This window comes from Rhopilema esculentum, chromosome 12 (assembly GCF_057945365.1).
Source record: "Rhopilema esculentum isolate cy_ngs chromosome 12, ASM5794536v1, whole genome shotgun sequence".
Lineage (NCBI taxonomy): Eukaryota > Metazoa > Cnidaria > Scyphozoa > Rhizostomeae > Rhizostomatidae > Rhopilema > Rhopilema esculentum.
The window spans coordinates 6,473,165-6,499,571 of record NC_142826.1 but is presented as its reverse complement, the minus strand read 5'-3'; the positions used below and the strand labels follow the sequence as shown (position 1 = coordinate 6,499,571).

Below are 26,407 nucleotides of genomic sequence, written 5' to 3'. Positions count from 1 at the left end.
TGGTCGTGGTGTAATGAATTTGTTATTTCCATCTGTATCGTTCGACTATTTTCATTACTGTTTATCTGTAAAATCTTTTATCTTATCCCAATTACTACCAAATCCTAAGCAAGACAGAAAGTAAATTCAGTTCCAAATAATTCGGTGCAAAAAGAGGACGTATTTTTTATTATTATAGCCAATGGAGAAAAATTTATTCGAAGCGTCAACCATTCCTAAGATTTCGATCATTAATACCTCGGGGAGAGGGGGGTACCTTAACATGCTTAAATGTGATGTGCAATTATTTAGGGGGTATTTTTTCTTAAAAGTGCGGAATTATCGGTATCAGTTTTTGAAATATTTGTGGAACTATGGGTACCATTTGAAGAAACATGAAAAATTATGGGTACCATTTTGGGAAAATATTGCAAAATTTTCAGGAGAGAGATTTAGCATTAACAAAATGAATGTCCAGTTAGAAATGGAAGTATGAAATATGCGTAATATTGAGATTTGGGGCAAAGGACATGCAAAAATTGTTTGATGATTTTTTTGTGCTTTTAAAATGTTATTTGCTTTACGAAATTATGGGTCACTTTTTCAGACAGATGTGGAATTATGTGTCCAAATTTTTTAACCGAAATGGCACGCCCCCATCCAAAATTAGGCTTAGTTTCCCCTCCGAGACCAATACCAACGGCAGATATAGGAATTCTTATCGATTGTGATTTTAAAATTGAGGCGTCCAGATTGAAACCACTGGAACAGTTGAAATAAATAATTGAGTTAATTTGTGAAAAGCCAGTAGAGTGATAAGTTCCACCCAAAATGGACTCTAGTTTCTTGGATCTAGTGCAGGGCGGAAGAGAGGAGAAAGAAGATGAGCTGGATATCTTATTTTTGATACAGAGGAAGGTATGAAATTGAAAATAAGAATTGATATATATTGGATGTACAATAACATTCAAACAATGTTGGTAGCTAAAAAGTCTCCGTAAAATATTCTCAAAGTACTTCAGTCATGTTTTGTGATATCAGATTTGACAATTGGAAATCCTACATATTCTTTGGCATCTAGAAAACATCAGAGAAAGCATTATTTTGCAGTTTTGAAAGTAGATCGGTGCAAACGAAAAGTCAGCGAGTTTTCTAGCCTTTGGAAAATTCGGTGTGAAAAGTTTTGGGCTTCAAAAAATTCGATTGAATTAATCTGCTTTTTCCTGCTTTACCTAAATCCCAACGAAAGTTTGGTACTCAGTGGCGGATTTAAGGGGGGCAGTTGCCCCTCCCTCAATGAGTTAAAGCAAGTCTGGCGCCCCTTTTTTGGAAATCGTGCACCCCTTTTAAAGAATGAGAATAAGATGAAAAAGGCTTTTGGACCGATAGGTTAATTTGCTTCAAGGATTACCTCAAAGTTATGTTGTTTATTCTGAATCTGAAATTTAAATGGATCTGAAATTGTTGTATACAGCGTACTCTCGTAACCAATTTTTGAAATTTTCAGCGCCCCCACTACCAACTGCCCCTCCTTCAAATTGCTCTGGATCCGCCCCTGTATGGTACTTATTAAGGTTACGGTAAACGTTTGCTGGATGAAAACATCATTTTTTCGATTTTTTCACATTCAAGTAGCCGAACTTTCAAGGCACACAATGACACCAAATTTGAAACAAACAGAAATTTTGAAAGTGGAAAAAATCCCATGTAAACGAAGTTTCCATAATTTCTTTATCAAAACTTTTAGTTGAGGCCTGAAAATCTCTTGACCTTTTAAGCCGATTATCGTTGCTTTGCGGTTGTAGTCGCATGTCTCATTTACAATATCGCATGGCACATCCATATACCCAATGTACGGCCGTTTTTATTTAAACAGGCTTATTGATCTTAAATCTTCAAGTGACTTGACCCGGATTACACTGTGGTTTACGAGTGTATCTTGCAAGTGCGATCAGTAAAATCCCGTTTTCTCCGGACTCGAAATTCCTCTACATGCAGGTACGAAAAAGCTATTATGTACCCAAGGAACCAATCGAATGGCTCGAAAATTTGCACAAGGCCAGGGCAGACGCTGGGCAAACAAAGTGTGTCTCAAAATTTTTTTATTTTCTTTGGTCCGTCTTTTATACCCAAATACAGCTGCGGGAGGGTGGAACAATTATTTGCCAATTTTTGACAGGGTATAGTTTCAAGAAGAGGAGGAATTTAAAAAATCTGAGACACACTTTGGTAGCTTAGGACCTGCACTTCCTGCTGGTCTAAGTCAGATTTTGTTACCTCAAACGCAAGGGTACATAATAGCTTTTGAAGGTGGTACACTTTTTGACCAGTAAATTCGCATGGAAAATAACATTTAACATTATTTGTCAATACTTTTTATCTGGCTAGATACGCCATAATCTTGTGCATCGAATGATATATAGTTTATCCAGATTCCTTGAGCCGTTTGGCCTTTAGGAAGAAAAAACCAATTTTCGTGTTCAAAACGTTTACCGTAACCTTAACCATTGTAGTTCAATCGCCTGAAACATTTGTGTACAGAGGGTACCTGGTGCCGCAAAAATTGCCAAGAAGATTGTGCATAATTATGTCAATGGGAGCTATCGTTTTTCAGAAAAAGTATTTTCCGTTGAAGTTTGCACAGACAATCGCATTTTTAAAGCACGATGTTGTCCGTCAATTCTTGACATGCTACCACCTCATTGCATGCTACAAGCAGGAAAATATGAAACTTTTCTAGAGGTCTGGGACCTATTGCAAATACGGCCTAAGCGCGACTTTCAAACTATTTTCCAGATTGCCTTGCGAATGGTGGCATGGGGAACATCAGTGTATTCAAAGCAAGCGACTTTTATGCAACGAAAGAAGATTTTGAGTTTATAGCAACGATACATTAAGGTATAACTTCTTCGTATAAATTGTTCTCTTCTTATCAAAGAAGCCCAAGCAATGCTGACTGAAGCCAAATTATGAAAGCTTCTTCCAAGTATGCACAAATCAATGAGCATGTGTGGCCTTTCGTGCCTGTTCTTCTAGCAGAAATCATTTCTGAAATGTATAATGTGAGGTGCTTCTTTGTTGATTGGAGGGTAATCCGTGCCTCAGCTCAGACAATTTAATTGCCTGTTTGCATACAATGTCTTCTTTTTACGTATAAGTTAAATTGTAAGTGCACCCAATATTTTGTTTGTGCACCAACTATGCGTTGACTGCATTAGAGAGGTGTGTGAATTTTTCAAATGCCGCCAATCTGGTTCACATGAATACCACTTCTTATAATCAGTTGTCTTGCTTTGAATATTCTTTTGTCAAATCTTATAAGTCGGTAAGTCAAATTTGTGCTCTGCATATCTTGAGCAACTTTATGTGGACCTTGTTTGCAGAAGTCTCCTAGTTTTGACTGTCCCAATTTCCAATGTTATTTCCAATGATGTTACAACTTGGGGATATGACAAGTAAAAGGCACATAACATTTACCAAAGAATTTGTGTGTGTTTTGTATTGGTTCTTAAATTTTGAAACCAAGGCCAAAATCACAATGAATTGATGGAGCAAGAGGCTGCCTCACTCTCACAAAATACAATTGACAGAAACCAAACCTATGTAATTTCTTGTGCCTTGCATTTTGCTCAGTGCCTCCAAAATTTTATCCAGCAGTATGTTTTCTTGAAGATTCTCAAGATAATTCTGAAGAGTCTTTGGACATGCAGCTGTCTAAAAGGCCATAACCTGTATTAGTTTTTTAAAAATATGCTTTGATCTTCCTCATATCATCAAGAATGATTTTGCTTTCATGGTGCATATAATTCTGAAGCAAATTAAAGGTATAAAATTCAGTGTTGCCAGATAAATTCAGATGAATTCTAATATTTATAAACCATGACTCTAATTAATGGCAAAGCTTTTGTGCTTTTATTGACAATGTTAACAAGATTTGTATGCAGCAAAATGTTGTGTATCCTTCATTTGAACTGGTTGCTACAAATGATAGACTTGAACCATCATTTATACACATAACGAGCAATCAAATTTTTTCATCCCATTAGCTCATAGTCCTCACAATCATCAGAATCTGAATCACTTCCACTTGAGTTTCCTTCTTCCACTCCATAGTTGTCAACACATTTTGGGTTTTGCTCTTTTTTGGAATAATCACATTTCCATTCACAAAATGCAGCCTAATGTTGAAAAAAAACAGAATCAACACTCAACAAAAATAATGATGCCATATTTGATACACCAAACTTGCCTTCAAAAATTGTGTCATGTTACAGCAAAAGTTAGCTGAAATAAATTTATTCATTAGATGTTAATTAGGAAATTATTATAAAAGGTATTTTTTTGCAGAGAAGCTTGATTTGCTAGGTGAATAAATAGATATATCTCAACAATGTAAACTTTCTGACAGATGCCCTGCACTGGTAAAATTGACATGCATTCACTGAGTTGAACATTGAATCATTTTGTCATATTTCTTGGCCTGCTGTTTACTGGCTTCTTCTTTTTCCAACTTTGAGTGCTGATCTTTGTCTGAAAAGTCATGATGCTAATTTTTGTTTTCTTTTTCTCTGGGTGCAAAGTATTTGACATAAAACCACATTGAGTACTAATTTCATGTGTGAACCAGTTTGTTTCAGAAACATTAAATAGCTAACCTTGGGGAAATTGCAAATTTGGAAAAATGCCCAAAAACATATTATGCTAATGCTCTTTGAAATATGTGTTTTCATCTTTATTAATTCTGCTTGTGCAACTCACCGTATCCAGCACTAGTGATCTATTGACAACCTGACAGTCACAGTCTCAAAAAACGTATGGCAAAAAGAAATTTCCGCTGAAGAAAAAGGCGAGAAATGAGATCATGCAAAATATTGTCTGACATAATATTTGCATCACAGTGTTGCAAAAACAAAATCTGATGCATGTACAGTTGCGCATTGGCGCAGAAGCACTTTGTTACTTGCACTCAAATGTTCTATAATTTGTAAATGGCTTTGAAAAAAGCAAACATTTAGTAAACTAAAGCTTTTCGTCTGACACTCTTCAGAGTTTAAAACGTCAGAACATAGATCGAAAACTCTACGCTAAGAAATATATATACCCAGTTGTGGATCGAAATAGGCCAATCAGAAACACGAGCACATGACTGTCAAGGTTGACCAATAAATGACTGTCAAGGTTGACTCAAAAGTGCCCGGTCTATCTAAAACTACCCTGGATCGGTAACAGCTCCCTACGTTTTGAAAGCCAAATAAAACAGGCCATAACAAATTGTTTCTTCGCGGTTAACCCACGTGTTGTTTACAGTACAAAAAAGGCCCTTCCGTCCATTCAAAAGGACTGCGTTCCTGCCACAAAAAAAGTTCTGTTGTTTATGAATTTACGTGCCAGTGTGATTCTGGCTACGTAGGACGCACCACCCAAAGATTGGAGGATAGGATAAAACAACACGTTCCATCTAATATTAGAAACAAAACACATCCCCAAAGAGAACAGCCACCTCGGTCTTGCAAATCCAAAATTACTACTAAAACCTGCGATTCTGCTATCGGGCAGCATTTGCTAGGTAACCCAGATTGTGCAAAAAACTATAATGGCGACATGTTTCGGATTATTGGTAAAGCCCGATTGTCGTTCCACCTAGCAGTTTTAGAATCTATCTACATAAGCACGAAAAAACCGCTACTGTGTAGACAAAAGGAGTTCGTTTTCACCTTAGGACTCCATTGGTAACATTCTAATAGGCAAGCGGCACTGATTGGTCAACCTTGACAGTCATGTGCTCGTGTTTCTGATTGGCCTATTTCGATCCACAACTGGGTATATATATTCTTAGCGTAGAGTTTTCGATCTATGTTCTGACGTTTTAAACTCTGAAGAGTGTCAGACGAAAAGCTTTAGTTTACTAAATGTTTGCTTTTTTCAAAGCCATTTACAAGTTTTGTACCACCAAAAGATTGTTTGTTCTATAATTGTGAATTCAATGCAACAAAAATAAGCTTTTGTTTACTTCAAAGGTACAATGAAGCAAGAATTGACAGCAAACAACTTGCTAGATAGCTTACTTCAATCCTTCCTTTCTTTTTCCCCTTCTTGATGTATCTGGAAAATGGTCCGGTCATTGTCCACATGCAAAGGCACCTTCCCTTCTTACATTGACCACTGTCTGGGGTACGCCCACAATAAGGATGGCACTCTGAAATTCATGAATACTTGAATTGTTGTAGACAATATGAATTGCATTCGCAATCAAAGTTACATAAGATGAAAATTCGAGGCTACGTAATCGTCTCTTAAGCCGTCTTGTTTGTTCGGTACTTTTCTAGTGTCTCCTTGTGTATAGGAACGATGTTATTTGGAAAGAACTGCCGTGGCTCCTATCTTTACCCTTTGACTTCAGGCACCGCGGAGCAGGGGGCTGGGGTGCTTTAGTCAAATATTAAGTACTAAACTACCAGTAAAGCCTCTTTTTATACGTGTTTAGCCCCCCTCCCCCCACATTTATAGACACCCTTTTCTTAACGCTCCGCGGTGCCTGGATTTTCCGTCGTTGATGTTTGTTCCAGTCTTATTTAACGTTCAGAAAACACGGAGCCAGTGAGAGAGACAGTGTGTTGCTGTATAGTTCTGATCTGAACTGAACTGAACTAACATACAAATTAACATACACTTATACAGAAATCAAATTGCTGACTAAGGATGAGTTAGGATGATGTAATGATGATGTAAAGGAGAAGGAAAGATCTAGACTTGAGAAGAAGTCAGCATGACCTAGATGTGTGAACGTGTAAACAATGGTGAAGGGAATGCCCTGTGGTAGGTGAGGCCGTGAACACAGAATAGAAATGACCAGAAGGGTCACTCGCGTCGGCATCCTTTGTTGCAAGTTCACTCAATTTTTTCTGGCGCCGCGCTGTCTGTACATACAATTCTCGTTTTCAACTGGCAGAGAAAAGAGGCCACTGGACCGATCTGTGATGATAGCGTAGCCACAAAAGGCCTTGAAGATGCGACTTTCGTTGCAAATGTGTGGAACGATCGAGCATGCGACTTGCGTTGAACAAGGCGAAGAACAAAAACCTAAGAAAAAAAAACGAAGAACAAAAAAGGCACTGCTCAGTCTTGTTTAGTCAACAATGAATCGTAAGTTTTTTGTCTAATGGCCTAGTTGTGTATTTGTGTCATATTTAATATGGTCCTAGTTGTGTATTTTGGCCTGATTTCAAGATTTTCGAAAATGTTCAAGTGAACTTTGATATTCATTCAAACCAAAAGCAAAGTTTAAACTTTAGCCAGATAAGTAGTTTAGAGAACGTACCTCTTGTACCCATCATTGGTTCTTTTTTTGCAATATGTAGCCACAGGTCTCTCCAACCTTGATGAAATAGTACCAAGTTTCAGAGTGTAAATTCATCTATTTTCTCTGCAGAATGTTTGGACATGCAATGTGGGCCTTCAAACGTTTGTAATTCTGTGTAGGCTGAGTTAGGTTGCTTCCAACACCTCCATGATTTGTAAAGGCATCAAAAATTGCTCACATGTGTTCCATCTGCATGCAGACCCCTCACAAGCAAATTCTCACACTCCCAAAACTAAAACAGGTGCCCTTATCTGCCCAGTAACTTCTTGGCAGGTGATTTTTCCAAAACTTGAGCCTCCTCCCTAGATCTTGTAAACTTTGGAATGCTCTAGTCTATCCTCTTCCTGCTTCCCAGACTCATGCAACCTGTCTTTATTCAAAATAAAAATAAACAAGCTTCATCTTTTCTCCCTCTCTTCCAAACCCCTTCTTCCTTTCCCTCATTAGAACCATCCTATTCTATGCACCAAAGCATGTATGACTGTGTTTATAAGGCATTGGGCACTTTATGACAGACCAGTAAGCAGTAATCTTCAGTTTTCCTGAAGGGGCCCAATCCCCCCCCCCATAAAACACCCTAATTTCAAATCCAAAAAAATTCCTGTATTCCGGTTGTTCTCAAACAATGCTGCTCTAGTAATTCCTCCACCCTTTTATCATTATTATTAAAGCTCTTGCAGTAAACAAGGCTGTTTTTACCTTCGATCTGCAACTAGCAGTTTTGAAATCGATCTACATACAAACAAAAAACCCACCATTGTGTAGACAGAAGGAGTCTGTTGTCTCGCCTGGACTCTAGTTGTAATTTTTCTGTAGGCACAGAGCACTGATTGGACAACTATGCCGGTCATGTGCTTGCGTTTTTCTGATTGGCCTATTTCGATCCACACTTGGGTATATATCTTCCATCATGTGCTTGCGTTTTTCTGATTGGCCTATTTCGATCCACACTTGGGTATATATCTTCCATCATGTGCTTGCGTTTTTCTGATTGGCCTATTTCGATCCACACTTGGGTATATATCTTCCATCATGTGCTTGCGTTTTTCTGATTGGCCTATTTCGATCCACACTTGGGTATATATCTTCCATTGTGTTCTTTCGGACCCTTATTCTGACGTTTTATGCTCTGAGGAGTGTCAAAGGCATTTATATTATATATTCAGAGAAGTGCCAGATGAAAATACTTGTTCTCATAGCTTCATCCTCAAATGCACGAAAATCATAATATGATTTGTCCAATTGGTTCACTACATCTGCATCTAGTTATTAGTTCTATATTGTATTGCTACCTAGCAACATGAACATAGTTTTAGGAACATGGAAGGCTATGCTTATAGAGCAGTGTCCTGGTCCTTCATCTCGAAGTGACCACACCTAGTAATGCATACCTCTGTAATTACAGAGAGCTCGCAACTCCCCTCAATCCTATTGAAAGTTTGATCATGTCAGGGGCTCAAGCCATAGACCCTTTGATATGTAGTTTTGTACAAAATAAGTTCAAATTTACCTCATGTCTCAAAGTAGATAATACAGAAGTTTCTAATTCCAGTATAGTAGAATTGCCAAATACATTACCCTCCCTTTTTACCCCTCCCTAGTTAGTCCCTCTCTTCTAAGCACCTCATTTCTTTCCCTTGTTTGACATTACTGTTATCTCCACTTGCATCATCACCATCATCATCACCATTAGTGTCTACTATAACATTGCCCCATTCACTTTAAGTACTAACTCACAAGTGCGCTGCAGTTCAGACTGTGCACTGTTTCCTCAAAGGAATGGAGCAACCTTAAAAGACACATTGTTTATTTGTCTACAAATGAGCCACTTTGATGAATTTTCTGTTCTTTCGTTTTGATGATGCAAGTTTTCTGTTGGTGTATTTGAGGGAGTAATAAATTCTCATTCTTATAAATAATTTTAGCATGTAATTTCTTGGAAAGCTACTGCAAGGAATATCTATTCTTTCTTTTTCCAAAACCTCAAGAAGGTGCTTTCCAATTCCTTGTAATATATTGAGGTCTTGGAATTTCCCTACAAAAGTATCTTCAAGCTTGATAACATAGTCTATCATTACTTTAGAGGGAACTACCAAGCCTCCAAAAGCATTGCTGTCTGACTCATATGCTTTGAAGAACATAAAGACCTTCCTGTCATCGTCAAAAGAATCATTTGTCAAGAAAGATCTACATGTCTGGCAGTCATGCTTAGTGAAGGATTTTCTAAGCAAGAAACCAGCAACATATGTAATGGCATTATCCTTCAAAAGCCTGTTCTTGACAAGTTGGTGTGAGAATTCCTCTGCTAGTATAAGCTTCAAAGGAGCTTCAGCTAGTGACGATTGTGGCACATGTACTTCAGACAGACTTGGGAGAAATTGTAAAGGCTTGTCATCGTCAGCTTCACAGTTACCTGATGCAATCTTGAGGAGATTACAATGGAAGAGCTTTCTGTATGCTCTCTTAAATTGTACAGGAGTGGGGTTGTCAGAGTTCCCTCCCTGCTGACGAATTGAGCCGAAAAAATTCTCCAAAGGATCTTGGTTTAGCTGTCTCGTTAGAAGATAGGAAGCTTGGCCATCATTGTAGAGCTTCTCCCATAGCTGTAGTATAGAATTTAAGGTGAGCTCCCAACCTTTAAGGCATTTCAGTAAATGTGTCTTGTCCGCCCCAGTTATATGTTCCAGCACTCTTAAATTTTTGAAAAGCTCAATACCTGATCTTATTTTTGTTCTAGATGCAGATGTATTGGACAAAGGATTTCTATATTTCTTTGGTGTGTTGAAGCTATGAGAGTTGACACAGTCAAAAATATCATCCATCATTTTGATGAAATCTGCTGTGCCTGCAGCCTGTGCTGGGAGTTTCTGGCAAAAAATGTATGCTGACATTCCTGCAGTGACAGAGTGGCTGAAAACTTGAGCAGCTAGCCTAACTTTCATTTTCATAAACCCGTTAGGGTTTAGGTGCTTTTCTGTAAGCTTTGGAGCCATTCTAGTTGGTAGCTGCTGCTCAATTCTAAAAAAGTGCTTGATGTCAGCCCACTGAGCTGTCTTGCCGTCAAATGAAAATTGGTACTTCATCAAATTATTCCTTACAGATTTAAGTAAATGTGGTGGATCATTTATGATGAAGTACTGTTTTCCATCCCACTCTATATATGGTCGTTCTGGTGTTACCTTCTCCCCTGCTATAAACTTTTGGAAATTAGAGCCCTGATCACTCACAAGAGCAACAATAGTCAAGCCAAGTGACTCAAGATGGTGGAAAGCTTCCCTCAAAATCTCTTTCAACTGGTCACTTTTGCTGGTCTCATGGACCAGATAATATGACACTGGCTGTTTCCAATTTGAAAGGACACCTCTTACCATGAAAACCAATGCAGATGTTGCTACAAGACCAGATGACGATCCTTTTCCATAGTCTTCAAGGCCAATGATGGAATCCTTTGATGGGTCATAAAAAATGTTGCTTTTGAGGGAGACTTCATCCATCAAGAGAGCACAAATTTTGCTACGAGCTGGCAAAGTATCCACTCTCTGCTTCAATACAAAAAGGGACCTTTCAGAAAAACCAGCCTCAGATGCAAATGTTGAGACCATTCTGCCAAGTGTTCGTTTGGAAGGCAAATCAAATAGCTTAGCTAAAAATCTGTATGCTTTACCACTTATATGATATAAATTTAGTGCCCAAGCCTTAAACTTATTATCATAACGCTTGCCTTTTGCCTTTTTTTTCCAAAGATGTGCTTGAGTCTTCAGAAATTCTAGAAGATCAGCACTTATACTGCCTTCTAGAAGCTCAAAGGCCTTTTCCATTTTTTCGACCTGACTTTGTTTGGCATTTTTTTGAACAAGCTTCAATTTATTTTGAAGATAGTTGCACCTGTTTCTCATTTTTGTTAGCATCCTCCTTAAATTTGTTTTACGGGGAGTGTGAGCGCTCAATTGATTTGGGGTCTGACATGCATACCCAGTGTTGTCTGCTGAACAAGCACTTGCGTTGATCTCATTACCTGAAGCATGGAAAGTTTTATTTGACAAATGGTTACTGTATTTGTTTTAGTTAAAAAAGTGAAACAGTTAATGGCTTGAAAATTATAAATAAAGGTAGAAATTAAAAATAATTTTTGAATAAAAAAAAGAGAATTGTATTGTAACAGAATTGTAACAAATCTGTTAACAAGTTGACAAATTATACATGTTTGGATAGAGTAAAAACTCAGGGGCAAATAGCAACAAATGCCAACTTGCAGTTAAATTAGAAGTTAATTTTTTCTGATAATAAAAAATTTGCTGGTTAACCAAATTGGGTTGATTGTATGTAATATATTCTAGATAGTGCTAAATGAACTCCCAATTTTTTCAAATAGGTTTGAACATACTTGATTTTTCTTCTTGCTCCAAATCTTGTCCAACAGCAAGATCATCAATTTTTTCTTCTAAAACACGATAAAAGAAATAAAAATGTGAAATATGGGATGCGTTTTTAATTGCCTAATGACAAAAGCATTTCTAGTATTTGTATCTAAGAGGTACTAACAAAGTATTACCATTACTAATGAACACTTCCTCTGTATAATCTTTTTCCAATTTGTTTCTCTTACCTGCAATACATATAAAGAAAATGTTTTAACATAGTAAATGAAACCCTATCACAATTAAATATTTCATGCCAAAACTCTAGGAAAATATTTACCAAGATATAACAAAAGATCACTTTTCTAATTTACTTTTTGATAAACTTTTCGGGTTCCTCAACAGTATAAGTTTAAAATTCTCTTCACAAGGATATTGAAACTTTTGAAATGTCACAAGGAAAGTCACTTTTTACCGTATGAATCTCCAGTTTCTTCTGGGCCAAAGCTGACCTGAAGTTTCCGTTTTGGTGTAGCTAAAAATTAAAGAAACATTTATTTTACATGCTTAATAGAACATCTATCAATGCTTTGAATTATATGCTTGCCATCTTTATTTCAAGCAGAGACACAGTTTGCAAGTTTGTCAAAGGTATTTAAGTAGAAACTTATAAGCAGAAATATCAGATAAATAGTGTTGAATGTTGAATTTAAACTTACATTGATGTTGCAAAGGTGCAGGTAAAGGTTGGGGTAGATTGGAAGCATCAAATATTGTTGGCTTTGCATCAGCAAATAGTCTTCTCCTTTGGTTCCCAACTCCACGAAATGCCTCTTGACTGAAATGTTCAGCACAAATAAAGTGGTATGTGTTAAGGAAGGCTGGTGTTTTTGACATCAGTTTTTCCTGCCTCACAGCCTGTAACCATTCATTGCACCTTTAAAAAGAGCAGAATATTTTAGCAGGTGTTTTATAATAATTTATCGTGCAAAATATCTATTGAAATATAACATATTGCTTTTACTTTTTATTCAAGTGTTATATTTTGAGAGGAAAGATTTAAAGGTGAATATGGTAATTTCTTCTCTTGTTTTAAATCATATTGGCAATCTCTTTAAATAAGGTATGGTACTTAAAAATGCCCTTTTAGAGGAGAAATCAAGAAAAAAATTTCATCTAGTATGATTAGTGGAAAATCAAAATTTCTTGCCCCTATGAATTATCCTATTTATCCAACTGGGCAATGAAGTCATCTGGTCTCTGTTCTAAATTTTTGTGTTTTCTGCTCCGAGCTGTCACTTGTATGATTAAAAAATAGTTCATAGAAGCTAAATGCTTTTTATTAAAAATACATAGGAATGCTGTGTGGGAGCAAACTTTGACCTCTGACCTTTATTTTCGGGTGGGCAGGCAGTTGGCCTTTTTTCTGTGAAAATTCTTTGCTTCCTGATAGCATCAATTTTTTAAATTAAAATAGTACTCAACTTTTCTTAATTCTGAAAACAGGGTGGGCACTGCCGGGGCTGTTGGCACGGACCCCGACCCCTGTCAAATGCCAAATAGTTGTTATTTGTCTGTTGTAAATGGGAAAGAATTTAACGATCACACCCTTCCCCATTCTCATAATATGAATTTTTTTCCGATGACACTGATTGCTCGCTTTCTTGAAAAAATAAGTACTGAAATGGTTACTTACCGTAGCGGATCTAAAGGAAATCGATGAAACGAAAGGTCAGGACGATTTGCCTTATTGTTCTTGCAAGCCATAGCAGAGCAGATGGAGCCAGTTCTTTGTTTTTTCTCCCCTTTTTCCATTTTCTTTCGGAGTACGCGAGAAAAAGATGAATATTTATCTTCGAAAATAGGGATCGTGACTGTTCGCGCGACAGAAATTTGTTTTTCCCTCCAAACTTTACATACTATCCTCGTTTTGGTGGCGCATGCGCGAAAAAACTCACGCTGAATCGTTTGGACGCGAGTGACCCTTCTGGTCATTTCTATTCTGTGCCGTGAATGACGAAGGGGATGTCATGATAGATGAAGGAGTAGGAATATGGCCTACTTTTCTTCAATATTGAAATCACTACATGTGTTCATTAAGCTACCTCACAGACCAAGTCAGTGTACCCTTATGAAAGGTAGATTATTCATATGTCCTCTTTTCATTTTGCAGTAATTTTGCAAAATACATTTTCCCGCATTTCCTGTCTAAACTAGCAGAAAAACGGAAGAGCCCTAATTCAGAGTTTTCTATTAATCAGCAACACTTGTTAGGGGCGTAAATTCGACGTTTATTTTATAAATTAAGAATTTTTTTCTGCTTTGCATGCCATCAATGCGCTGAAAAATCACTTGGTATAAATCATATACATTCGGCTCAATGTTCGATAACTCTCTAAATTCCATTTCAGAAGCATCTTCTGTTGAAAAAGCAACAAGTACTACAGAAGGTTTCGAAGTAATAGAAATATTAGAAATCGTTGTTGCATTTGATATTATGAAAAAATGTTTGATACCAGCTCCTGATGCTGCGCTTACACAATGCCAGACTCATTACCTATCGGATTCGCTGCACCGTACCGGGTTGATTTCATAAAGGCCTTTCTGGCTTGTAACGAATCCGATATGAATTAAATCCGGTACCGGGTAAACAAGGCCTGAATCTACAAATAGAAACCCCAAGTCGAATTTTCTCATAGTTCAGCACATGCTTTTAGCTTCGTTTCATACAATCTAATTTGTTGTTTAACCATTTTCACGAAAGTATTAAACTTTAGCTGAAGGCTAAGGGGAAAGAAATAACAATTCTTCATCAGAAGAACCCAATCAAATTTGGGACCTTTTGAGCCTTATTGCAAGTCGTCTTAAATTTTCCAAGGGCCTCAATCGCCTTCACTAACTGGGGGTACTTGGATAAACTTTTGAAGATTGTATTTATTGTCCTGTGCAAGTATGAAATTTTCATTCAAACAACCTCGATGCTTTTTTATTTTAGCGTGTAATCGTTAACGCTATAAACATTTTTCAAACCCATCTCATGTTCAATACACTTTCAAAGGAAAACTCTCGCTTCTCACCAACAAAAGTTTGTAACAATTCATTTATACTTTGATTTTTCCTTCCGTACCATATTGGTAACGAGAATCTAAGTTTTTCTTGCACTGAACACTTGATTTTGTGCAATCATTTTTCAACCTATCAATTCCCTCTTTCAGTGGCCTCTAGTCCAATTTCATACAAATATTATTGCGAATCGATTCAATTGACAAGACACTCTTTTTTTATAAGAACCAGGTAATTTAAGTTCAGGCTGACTGTTCTTTTTTTTTCGAAAATCTGAGACTGGATTGTTCTTAATTTGTTCTTAAATTAGGAGGGTGTAAGCAGTGCTATTGCTAGCTTTTACGCTCTAAGGAGGTGTTCAGGCCTCATTTGCCAACAAAGTGAGTGAGACAGCCTTAATTTACTGACAAATTTGAATATTTACCGGAAAAGCACCCATACATCGCTAAAAATCCTCGATTTTGAGAAAAAATGTTGTTCAAAATTGCATTTTGCAGAAGCTCAGCCTCAGCTTTAATGGCAAGAAAAGACCATCCATGTCTCGTTGAGGCCTACAATGTCAGCTAGTATTTCGGTTGATATTTTCGTGATTTTCGAAAGCTTTCGTAATAAATGGCGTCTCAGTGACAGTATTTTCAGTTCGTTTCTCCATCTTTTCACGGCTCAGCTAGCAAAGACCTTTCCTCTTTATTGTAACCTTCCTCTTTGCGGTAATTTGTACCGCGGGGCAATATCAGTCACATTTCTACTTTTTTTGCCTTAGAGTGCTTTAGTGTAGTCCAGGCCTAAGTCAATGGAAAAATACCTTTTTTCACTATATAAGCAACCATGAACATTAATGCTTCATAATCCTCAATATCTTCTCATATTGCTTGGTAATGTTACTTAGAGCTAAGCAATAACAGCTCCTATTGCTATAAACTGCTATACATTCACATTTTTTTGATATTATTACGTTTTGTCAGATTTAAGTAAATATTCTTTATTTCTGAGCAACTGCTTCAGATGGTGAACAAGGCAACTCTGCTAGCTTTACAAATTGAAATTATTCAAGCAAACCACTTAAACTCTGTAAGAAATATCTACTGTAGGTTTTTACATTAGTCTAAAGAAGGATAGAAGTCCGGGAGACATGGCTTGAAATGTGCTAGAAATGCTAAAGATTGATGCTCAACAGTTGTTTTTCGATTTGAGTGAAAAGACGTTAATAAGTATGACTCTGAACATTGTTGTAGTTCAAAAAGTATAGTTCCTTTAAAGAAGGACGCCGAGGCCAAAATTTGATTGCTCGTTATATATTTGTTAATCTTTACATGTCGTTAACTTCAGCAAGAGAAAATTGAAACATTACCTTTGTATTTTTTGTGAGATATTGCCATTCGTATGTAAGCGAAAAGAATAATCGCTAAAACGATCTGATGCTGCACTTCCATGTTATATTTTTCTTAGACCAGGTCTAAAGTTGGCAGTTGTATTATACACTCGGCAGTAGTCGTCTTACTCTGCAAGATCTCGTGTGTGTGCAGAGAGGCACCAGGGGTAGATACGGCAGTGCATCAAGAGAGTTTGTTAGTGTAACGTAAATTGCAAGTGTGCATCTTCATCTATGTTTGAGGACCATTAAATCAAAAACCTATTCTGGTTAGTGTAAGCAAACACGTGTGTGAATGTTTTGCTGTATGTGGCTGTTTAGCCCGTATTTTGTTTGAAAAGGGATATTCAATTCAAAATTGCGCGTATTGTGAAATCAGCTGTCAGAAACATGTTGCATATTATGGTTTTAGAGTGGCGGAGTGACGTCATCAAACAATTTATGCTAAGAACTGTTGAACTTTGTTCCGATAACCTGAAAGGACACCATGAAATACCTCTAAATATGCAAAATCAGTTTAATGCGTTGTAAATCGACTGGTTGCTCAAGTTTTGTACTTGAAGACATGAAATCAACTCTAACTGTTGATGATTTTATTTTCATGGACACAGCAATTCATGGACTAAAAGCAAGTAAACTTTATCATTTTTCTAAAAAGTGTCTTGGCTAGGCTAACAGGCAGCCGCTGTTGCTCTGATTCGTGGCTTGAGAACAATTTGTCACAATCTTTCTAGAAACCAACTGCCACAACGCCCGTGCCCCATAATCCGTTGCAGCTACCAACCTGTGTATTTCAATGCCTTAAATGGTTGATAGACCCTCCCGACAAAGTCTATGCACCAAAGCTTTATGCACGAAAGGATTTCTCAACACTTAAAGTAGACTTCGACGACAGGATATATTAGAAGGGAAACTTGCCACATCTACAAAAGAACCCAACACTGATAAAGTCAAAGAAATATTTCGAAATTAATTTCAGCATAAAAAGCATTTGATAATGAGGCTGTTTAGCCTGCTAATAAATTCCTTGACAACACTGCATACGTCACAACCCAGTAAATTTTTGCAACGTTTCTTGATTGCGTTCTTCATCACTGGCTTTCGTCATTGACTGCGCATCTTGGATTTTTGACATCGTGTGTGTAGTGACAAGCAATTTGACAGTGTTCGGCCTAAAGTTTTAAAAGCGTAATGTAGGATACTCGATGCTAAAGGCATAATTCGAAAAGTGACACTAACGAGTTGGGACGCTTATTCGAGAGGGAGGCCTATTCGAGAGGGAGGTCTATTCGACAGGGAGGCTTATTCGAAATAGGGGCTTGTTAGAAATGGGTGGGGGTGTGGGGCTTATTCAGAAATTGATTGATTTTGGAGGAGCAGTATTTTAATGCCAAATAGATTTACAATAAGAAACTAGATTTAAGTGCTTCTAAATTAAGTCATTTGAAATTATGTATAGGAACCGATATTTTATCATGTGGCTTCCTTTTTCAAAGCTGACTATGAACCAGGCTTAAGCCTTAAACAAGTATATACATACCACAATCCTGCCAGATGGCAGGTAAGATGCTCCGGGCCCAGTCCAGCCCCACTGGCAAAGGCAATTTCCGTCAGGTCGACAGGTTCCTGTTCCATTTGGGATACCGCATTGAGGATGGCATTCTGCAATATAACATTTTAGGTATATTTAAGCCGGGTAGGGCCACTGCAGGGATGTCTGCATGGTTGTGAGAGTCCCAGTTTTATAGTGTAAAATTGGTCGGAAAATGTTCTTATTTTTTACCCTTGGTTGGAAAATGTTCAAAAAAGCTGTTTGGCCCCGATCATGTGATTTCATCAAGATTAAAAATATGGCAAGCTAATATTTCGTTATAATTACGATTCTTGTACGACTGACAATCATAAAAATGTTCTGGAAGCTGTCTAGAATTCCTTTTATTCTAAATTAGAATCGAATGCTACATCGAACATCATTCATAAGATTCTCAAGTTTTGTAATTTTTCATAAACTTTGTAAATGGGAGGGGGACTTTCAAAATAAAATTGAAATTAAAAGAAAAACACAATAGAAAAGATCTGACATCTGACATGTTCAAAATCAAGGTAATCTATTGGAATTGGAAAGCAGAATATGGGAATGGCAGCCCAAGAGCGCTCATTTGCTTTTTTATAGTTGATATTGAAGTTACTGTGTTTTTCAGCTTACCATCGTTGCATTTTGTTCCTGGTTGATTGCTTTTTTTTAAGTTCGAGTCACTTATTTGGGAGGGTTATTATGAAATGGTGGGAGGTCTTTTGCGTAATTTTCTTAATCTGGGGGAGTCATCATAAAATGTGGATGAAAAATTTCAAAATATGACATTTGACCCCATCCTGCAACTAAGCACGGAAGAGTACTATTTTAAAAGTCATATAAATTTTCATGTTCTTCAAGATTTGCATCACTTCTGAGCCTTTAAGCTTACTTTTAGGCCGAAAATCTTGGTTTAGAAATTTCCAACAACTGCCGTGCAGTGGCGTCTTAATGAGAATTAATATTCAACTTTTATTCTTCATACAGCACAATAAAAAGCATAACTCTTAAAATGATGTTCAGCAGTATCACATTTTGTCAAGCCAATTCCAAAAAATCCTGTAAATTGGTCAAAGGTGTGCTACAAAGCATTATAGGGTTGATAGTTCGTCATATTCATTTTTTTAAAAATTTTCTTTGAATGATGGTCAGAACAACTGTCGTTTCGGCAAGCCTATAGGCTAACTTTCAGGCCGAGTATCTCGGCTTCAAAGTAGTTCTAAAAAATTTTGTAAAAGGGTCAAAGATTTCTTACTACAGGGCAATCTACGGTTGATAGTGCGCCATATCCAATTCCAACAAATATCAAAAATTTTGATGCTCATTTTTATTCTAATGTCGTCTTGTAGAATTTAGGGATTTGGTTTCGTAAGAAGGAAATTAATATATTTCCCTTTCGATATTTTTTTAACAAAGAATTGCATTGTAATATTTATTCGGACCGAGGTCCTATACGTACCATTCGCAGCGGCATTCAGGGTGAAGATAAGGACAGCGACAAGCAATGATATGTACATCGAGGATTTCATTTTGTGATTGAACATATCCAGAATAACTTGGGTTTATTCTTACCACGTTGCCGTGTATCTTGCGTTTTATATACTCACTTCGTTTTGTAACGTGCCGGTATTGACGTCCTGCTAGAGTCACTTACGTGTCAATGACACGTTAAGAAGCTGTGGACTATCAAAAGGCTGTCATTACCATTGTTTCATATCAAATTATTCTTTCCTGTTGACTGTTAAGCCTGATCACACTCTAGAATTCCATTTTAATTTATTGCAAAAAATATCCGCCATAGAGTTGTCCGGAATCGTATCTGCCGGCTGACGGTTGTGATTTGCCTGAACGGTTACGAGGCTATCTTGAAAACATAAAATGCTGGAAGGTTGAAATGTTGGAATTATGGAATGTGTTTTCTAAAATTTTCAAGATCACAAAATAACGAGAGAAAGAGAAGAGTTGTCAGCGCAATAGAAGACTTAACTTCTTCAGCTCGTATTCACATGACCCTCACAAAACAGTTTGGCTTGCTTTAGTATATGTTATTATATTTGAATTTGGAAATATGGGCATGGTGATAAGAAAACACTTAATTCTCTTAATTTTTAGAAATCACCCCTGATTGCTTTTTGTATGGTCTTGAATTTTCTGTGTTTTCTTACCTGGTTTAGCTTTTTGGGCCTAGCCTAGTCTTTCTCCACTCACCATAAAAAGAACTCTAAAGACAGACCGTTAAAATTTTCTTTTTCGAATTTTCACCCGCCAGAGGTCAACTGGTTTCCAGTCAATCATTGCAATTTTTTAAACAAAATTTGAAAACTACAGGTTGACAGCAACAAAGTTTGAATGACGATGCCATCTTGAGCAAGAATGGCATGGCTACCAATTAACATTACTTATTAATGATACAGAAGCAAGTTGCCGTTTAAGCGGCTCGTTTAAAAGTTTTTCTCTTTTTAAATTCTTTTAACTTTACTTTTGGGAACTAAACATTCTGCAGCTGCATATAGGCAACGTAAACCTCGCGAAAATGTTTCGTTTATGTTAGCTTTTATTTCCATTAAATATGTGATTTAACATTGTCTAAAACATGTTATAATGATACTTGGCAATTCTGAGTGGGCGCTTATTCACGTGTGGGGGATTATTTGTAATTTTTACCTCCAGGGTTTTTGGTGATTTTTTGGGGCTTATAGTAGGGAAGGGAATTCCGAGAATTCACTTGGGATTTACGGTATTCTTTTCGGTTTCCTGTTGCACTAAGCTACAACGTTTCAAAGAATCTGGATGGAGCAATGTGAAGATTTTCGGTTGCCTTTACCTGCTTGATTTTTCTTACGAGCCCCGTCGAGTTTCAAACAAAGCCAAAATCATAATTTTTTTCAGCTCATTAATATAAAGTTATTGCATAAAAATTCTCAAGTCATGTTTGAAATGGTTTCAGAACTGCAACCTTAGCAGACTTTTTTTAGTTGCTTTTTTAAAACAAAAATGGAAAGATACATTTTTTGATGCTAAGAGTTTTAGCGATTCATTGTGATGATACAGCAAGTGACATCATCGTCAGATTGCATCCTTGAGGAACAACATGCTTAATGTCATGTATCGTAAATTTGTCATGTCTCGATCTTTTTAACGAATTTACCGCTACTTAAGCAGAAATGTGATAACCAATAATACATTCCGTTTTTAAATTTGGTGTTAGCATTATAGAGTGACTATTATAGAGTAATGTACTCGAAAAATCTATCGAACAATGTCCGTTTAATAGGCTTCCAGTAGTTTCGACCCTGACCAATACCTTTTGTTAATTTGTTCTGTTTAAATTTTCAGGTGTATACCAACGTACGTTGCCAAGGTTCTTTGTCAAGTAATGAAAGTAGTGTAGAATGCAAATGGAGAAGTCCTTACCCAATGATGTAAGTTGTTTATATATTTTGTGAATTTACAGTATCTGGTAATATTCATGAAGAAAATGTATTCAATAGCCCCTGAAATTCATCGACAATCAATATGCTGCCGCCTAGATCAGTTTGGTTAAACTCAAAATAAACTGGCAAGAAAAAATAACAAAGAAATATATCGTGGTATGAAGGAACGAGCTCGCAACACAACGAAGATTTTCTACTTTGACTCAGCAATAAATAACAGACTCCCTCACATAAAGATGATATAATCCACCATCAACATTCACATCAACAGAAAATGCTCTCCGAAGTAGAAATTTTAGCTAGAGTATGGAGTTTGTCTTTATACACATAGCTTGCATGTTAAATCTTTCTACACAAGTGAGTTCTTACTCTCCCTTTGACTCTATTGGCTATATTTTGCAATCGGCACTGATTGGAAAACCTCACAGTCACAACTGGGTTCAAATCTTTCCTAGCTTAGAATTCTCTATCATTATTCTAACGTTTTTTTCTGAAAAGTTTCAAACGAAAAGCTTAAGTATGTTTCAAAATATTTGCTTTTTCAAAGCCTTTTTAAGTTTTGTACCATTCCAAAAGTATCTGTTGATCATGTAATTGAAAAAAACTTAATAGACAGCATGTTATACTTAGCTTAGGCAAGGCCTTTTTACAATGCCTGCAACACTAGTCTTCGAACTCTGCAAGGTCTCGTGCAAGGTCAGAAGGCATCTGGGTTATACACGGTATTGCATTTATTGTAAAGTTTCTTGTTTTGCCTTTTAACAAATATGGCAGAATAGTTGATGTTTGGCTCCAAATGCAATTAGGCATTTTTAGCTCTGTTTGAGAATGAACAACATTTTCCAATCAAAAAGTAAATGCTTGTGCGAACGTCTTGCTGTATTTGGCAATCTAACCCATGCTTTGTTTGGAGAGAGATATTTGATTTTGCGTATTGTGGAATCAGCTGTTGCAAATATGATTTGCATTATCGTTATAACATGCATAGAAAATAATAATTTGACACACTGTGGAGCGAAAGATTTAGTGAAACGAAAGTATTTTAAATAAGGAATAAACTGAAAAATATATCTATTTCATATGATAAATCCAACAGACATAACCTCCAAAAAAATTCTTGACTATTTTAATTTTAATGAACAACCTCTACCAAAAAGCAAAACATTCAGAATGACAAGCGAATAGTTACAGATTGCAACTTCAGAATATATATTCATGATATTGATAATAAAGTTATTAAATGTACTGAACAAACTTTGGAAATCACTGCTTACGTCATAACCCAGTCCCTTTTTGCAAAGTTCTTAAATATCTTCTTCGTCACTGGCATCTGAATCATTCCCAGAACAATTTCCATCATCATCGTCTGTGCAGTTAGGGTTTTTGTAGACATGAGTGTAGTGACAAGCCCATTGACAGTGTTCGGCCTAAAGTTGAAAAGCATGTACCATTAATGCTCCTCTTCTTTTTAAGGGTTATGACGCCTATCGACCTCTGAATTTTCTAAGCTTCATCAGATGAATTTTCTATTTTATATGATGAAGCTTTGTTGTGTATAAGTATATGCACCTATTATAATAGATGTACACCAAACTGACACCAAGGCATCGACAGCCCTATCTATACGGCATTAACCATTTTCTGGAACATCGGTAAAACATAAATTTTCATTTATATATATGTATGTATGTATTCAAAGCTCCAAACTGTAAAGTTTTTTAAAAATTAAAATAGATGATCAGTAAAAAAAACTTGATTAACGTTTCGCAATATGCTTCTTCATTCTGAAGAAGCATATTGCGAAACGTTATTGAAGTTGTTTTTTAATATAGCGACGTAAAACATACCTTGGTATGAACCGGTTTCATTCATTCATTTATTTGTTTTTTTAATCGTTCATTTATTGATTCATTCATTCATTCATTTATTTGTTTATTTATTCGTTTATTTATTGCTTCATTCATTATTTCTTCACTGTAATTTTTGTCAGTACAGTTTATAAACAAGCTAAGTTTCTGTAAAGAGGCTGTTTGTGGTACTGTGTGCTATATGGTGGTTAACGCGGAGGCTTTTGAATTGTTTGTCAAGAGTTTGGTGCCAATGTTCTGTTCTCTCGTTCGGTCTCACTCATTTTGTATGTTTCACTCATTTTTATATTAACATTGAACACGTGATAATTTACTATGTATACATCTGATGCAAAATCAATAGGAGCTTTTTAGAAGCGGGTTTTGAGGTTTCCAGTGTAACTTTTAAATTACTGTTTTGTCAGATAGTGACAGTATATAAACGAACAAGCATGGTGTTTCGTACAACCTTCCATCTTTGTCCCGAACCTGAACTTTCATGAACTGATGAGAAAGAAAGTGTCAAGTAGATGTATAAGATATTCCATGTTCTATTTATCACCATCATAAGAATGTACCTTTTGATAAACTTAATAAATCAGCGAGAGAAGCCTTTGAAACTTGCATGCTAGAGAAGCCTCAAAATAATTTTTTTGATAGGAATCAGTTTGTTCCTTCTTTTTTTACAGTTGCAGAAATATCTATGTGTAATTTATTCATTAGAGCTTTATTAGGTTTCATAGAATCCCTTATCTATTTATTAGGCAATTGATCTCTAGCATGTATAAGGCAAGACTCTTTTCAATGCATTCTTAAGAGAGTCACATCAATTCTATCCTATAATTTCATTTGCAGAAAACATTTTAACTTATTATGTGCGAATGTAACTTATTAAAGTTTAGGTGGCTCGCTTCACGTTGGTTCTTCTGTCATTTTTGGTTGATTGCAATATCTACACTGCCGTATCCCTAACATTATCTCGTAACCATTACAGCGGAAAAAATAATTTGTGTTACCTCTATTTGTTACTATACATTCAAAAATTGTATTCTCTAACAAGGAACAATTTTTTCTAACAAATTTGAGCACATTCTTTCATGCTCTAGCACAAATTCCAGAAAATTTCAATTTTCTCTGTAAGTTCAAAGATCTATCTGAATATGCTTTTTATTCTTCAATGTTTTAAATAGTCTACACCTCTTAGAGAAGAGAAACATACCTCAATCTGACCAGACGACAAGTAAGAAGACCTGGGACCAGTCCAGCCCCAATGGCAAAGGCATTTTCCATCTGATTGGCAGGTTCCTGTTCCATAGGGGGTGCCGCATTTGTCGCTGCATGCTGAAAAACAGAATTTATAGAATCGGAGATTGTTTCGTGTTTTGGGGTTGGGGTTATGGACTGCAGTTTTGAGATCCTAAGACTTCCAGTCGATTCTTTGATGGATTTGGCTTGAAAATTGTCAACAGAGCTGCTTGTACCCTGCCTAAAGTTTGACTAGATTTCTTATTGAAATAGTCTTGAATTAACGGCTTTCAATTTTACTAGAATTGAGCCAATCTTTGATTCTAATGATAAAAAAATGCTGATTGATTAAGGATTTTAGGAATCTTTTCTATGTTTGCATCATTATCAGGAGAATATCATGATTTTCATCACTCTAAATAAATCAAATTCTATAACGAGAGTTATTCTTAATGCCCTTGAACTTTTTTGGGTCTCTTCTGTCTGTTAAATCTCTTCTTTATCTGTCAATCTCTGATGATGTGCAGGCTCATTTTGTCATTCAGTTTTGCTTCAATATAATAGGAGGTCCGTCTTAGTTCATACAATCAAATTCTGCGATCCTTCCCAACCAATGTACCTGAAATTACGTTCCTTTTTGTAATTGATTTTTGCAATAAAGTGCACTGGTATTTGTATGATAAGAATTTCCATGTCATCGATAAAACATCGCACTTCGTTGGACCTGAATGTCACCGGTCTTTCAATACCTTTTGTCTCATGTCTCACATGTTCAAGTATTGTTACTTGTTTTTCATCAAGAAGGGTGTTGGCATCATTTTGCATAATATTGCCTTGCTTCTTGAAGGTGAATGAAGCCCTCTTCATTTGTAGCCGTATTGGTGATGGTATTACTTACCATTAAATTTGCAAACTCAGTGTAATTTAAGCAACAAAATATTTTTCTCTTACCTTTTGAAGCAACATCTCGCGTCAAGAGAAGGACGGTGACTATATACAATACGTAGACTGGGATTTTCATCTTGTGGCTGTCCAAGGTCCAAACTTTGATATCTTCTTCACGTTGTGTCTGGCTCTTGTTCGCAGGTATTTTAAGTACTCGGCTCGTTTGGTTTTTGCATTGCTGCACACCGGGGGGTTCAGCTGGCTCCCAACTCGTACCGACCTTTCTCAAGCATGCGCATTATATACTTGTCTGCGTTGGTACGTTCCAGCGGGTCGGGATAAAGTCAGGAACCTTTTTTCAGTCATTGGCAATAATGTAATTTTGAATTTGATTACTTTTACCACCAGCTCTAATTCCAACCAATCTCTATACCATTGGTTTCTGGCATTTCACACCAAAAAGCTGCATACGTGCGAAATCAAGAAATCATGAATTCTCTTGAAATCATGTTTGAAATTTTTTGTATATTTTACTTTTCTTCATACTTTTCCTATTGTACTGACGCTAAATATCGCTTCCAAAACTTAAACTGTAAACAAAGTATAACTTTTAGTGTGGTTAAAACTTTTTTCTCGGTTTTATGAACCTGTTATAATAACTGACAAGTTAGTCTAAACGCTTGAAAATACCCTAGCAAACTTTCGCAAAATAATCAAATATATTTGGTTCACGTATATTCTAAAGTACTGGAGGAGCGGCTACCCGTCGTAGTAGCTGGTTTACTCTGGCTTTTTCTTCAGCAAATATTTGTAGAGAGAAGGAAAGCTTTTTCTAATTGCATGCTTTTGTTAATACAGCTGATGGTTATATCAATAGAACTTTCCTAATTTACCAAGAATATGCAATGTGCATCTGCTAGTTTCGTAAGTTATTTACTAACGAATTCTATTGTATACCATTAATTTGCATTCTTTGTAATTTTCTGATTTGATGTGCTACCAACTCGCTTCAATAGTTGACCTTATTGGTATTCCGTTGAGCGAATATTAAAACTCATGTTTAGAAAGAGTAAATGTTTAATAACTCTACAAACTTTTTCCATGTAAAGTGTATGAAGTAGAAATTTGATTTTTGAAGCATTTGTTGGGAAATGTATAGCAACTTCAGTAAAAACGCCACAACGACTTTATCCCAAAAAGAAAAATCCGGGGTCGTAAAGATCGACATTTAAAATGGCTTTGAAAAAAGCAAACATTTAGTAAACTAAAACTTTTCGTCTGACACTCTTCA

General features: G+C 36.4%; 1 protein-coding gene and 1 long non-coding RNA gene across 2 annotated transcripts; one reads left to right on the top strand and one right to left on the bottom strand.

Annotated features, from left to right (window-relative positions):
* Positions 1 to 1,550: 1,550 nt before the first annotated feature.
* LOC148958725 (uncharacterized) lies at positions 1,551 to 25,260 on the top strand. Its single transcript, XR_016144480.1, has 2 exons — positions 1,551 to 2,877; positions 21,042 to 25,260. It is a non-coding gene; the product is annotated as an uncharacterized LOC148958725 (long non-coding RNA).
* On the bottom strand, positions 22,262 to 25,343 carry LOC135681760 (uncharacterized). The gene is made up of 3 exons (XM_065196363.2): positions 25,183 to 25,343; positions 24,206 to 24,327; positions 22,262 to 22,566 (listed from the first exon to the last, which is right to left on the bottom strand). The coding sequence occupies exons 1-3, from the start codon at positions 25,250 to 25,252 to the stop codon at positions 22,444 to 22,446; spliced, it is 315 nt and encodes a 104-aa protein (XP_065052435.1). The 5' UTR covers positions 25,253 to 25,343; the 3' UTR covers positions 22,262 to 22,443.
* Between the last annotated feature and the right edge of the window lie 1,064 nt (positions 25,344 to 26,407).

What these genes read in the sequence shown, in the direction of transcription:
- LOC135681760 (XM_065196363.2), bottom strand. Translation starts at nt 25,252, where the DNA reads ATGAAAATCCCAGTCTACGTATTGTATATAGTCACCGTCCTTCTCTTG. An exon ending in GCGAGATGTTGCTTCAAAAG is followed by an intron (nt 24,328 to 25,182) that starts GTAAGAGAAAAA and finishes TCTGTTTTTCAG; the next exon opens with CATGCAGCGACAAATGCGGC. An exon ending in TGTCGTCTGGTCAGATTGAG is followed by an intron (nt 22,567 to 24,205) that starts GTATGTTTCTCT and finishes TTTCAACTTTAG; the next exon opens with GCCGAACACTGTCAATGGGC.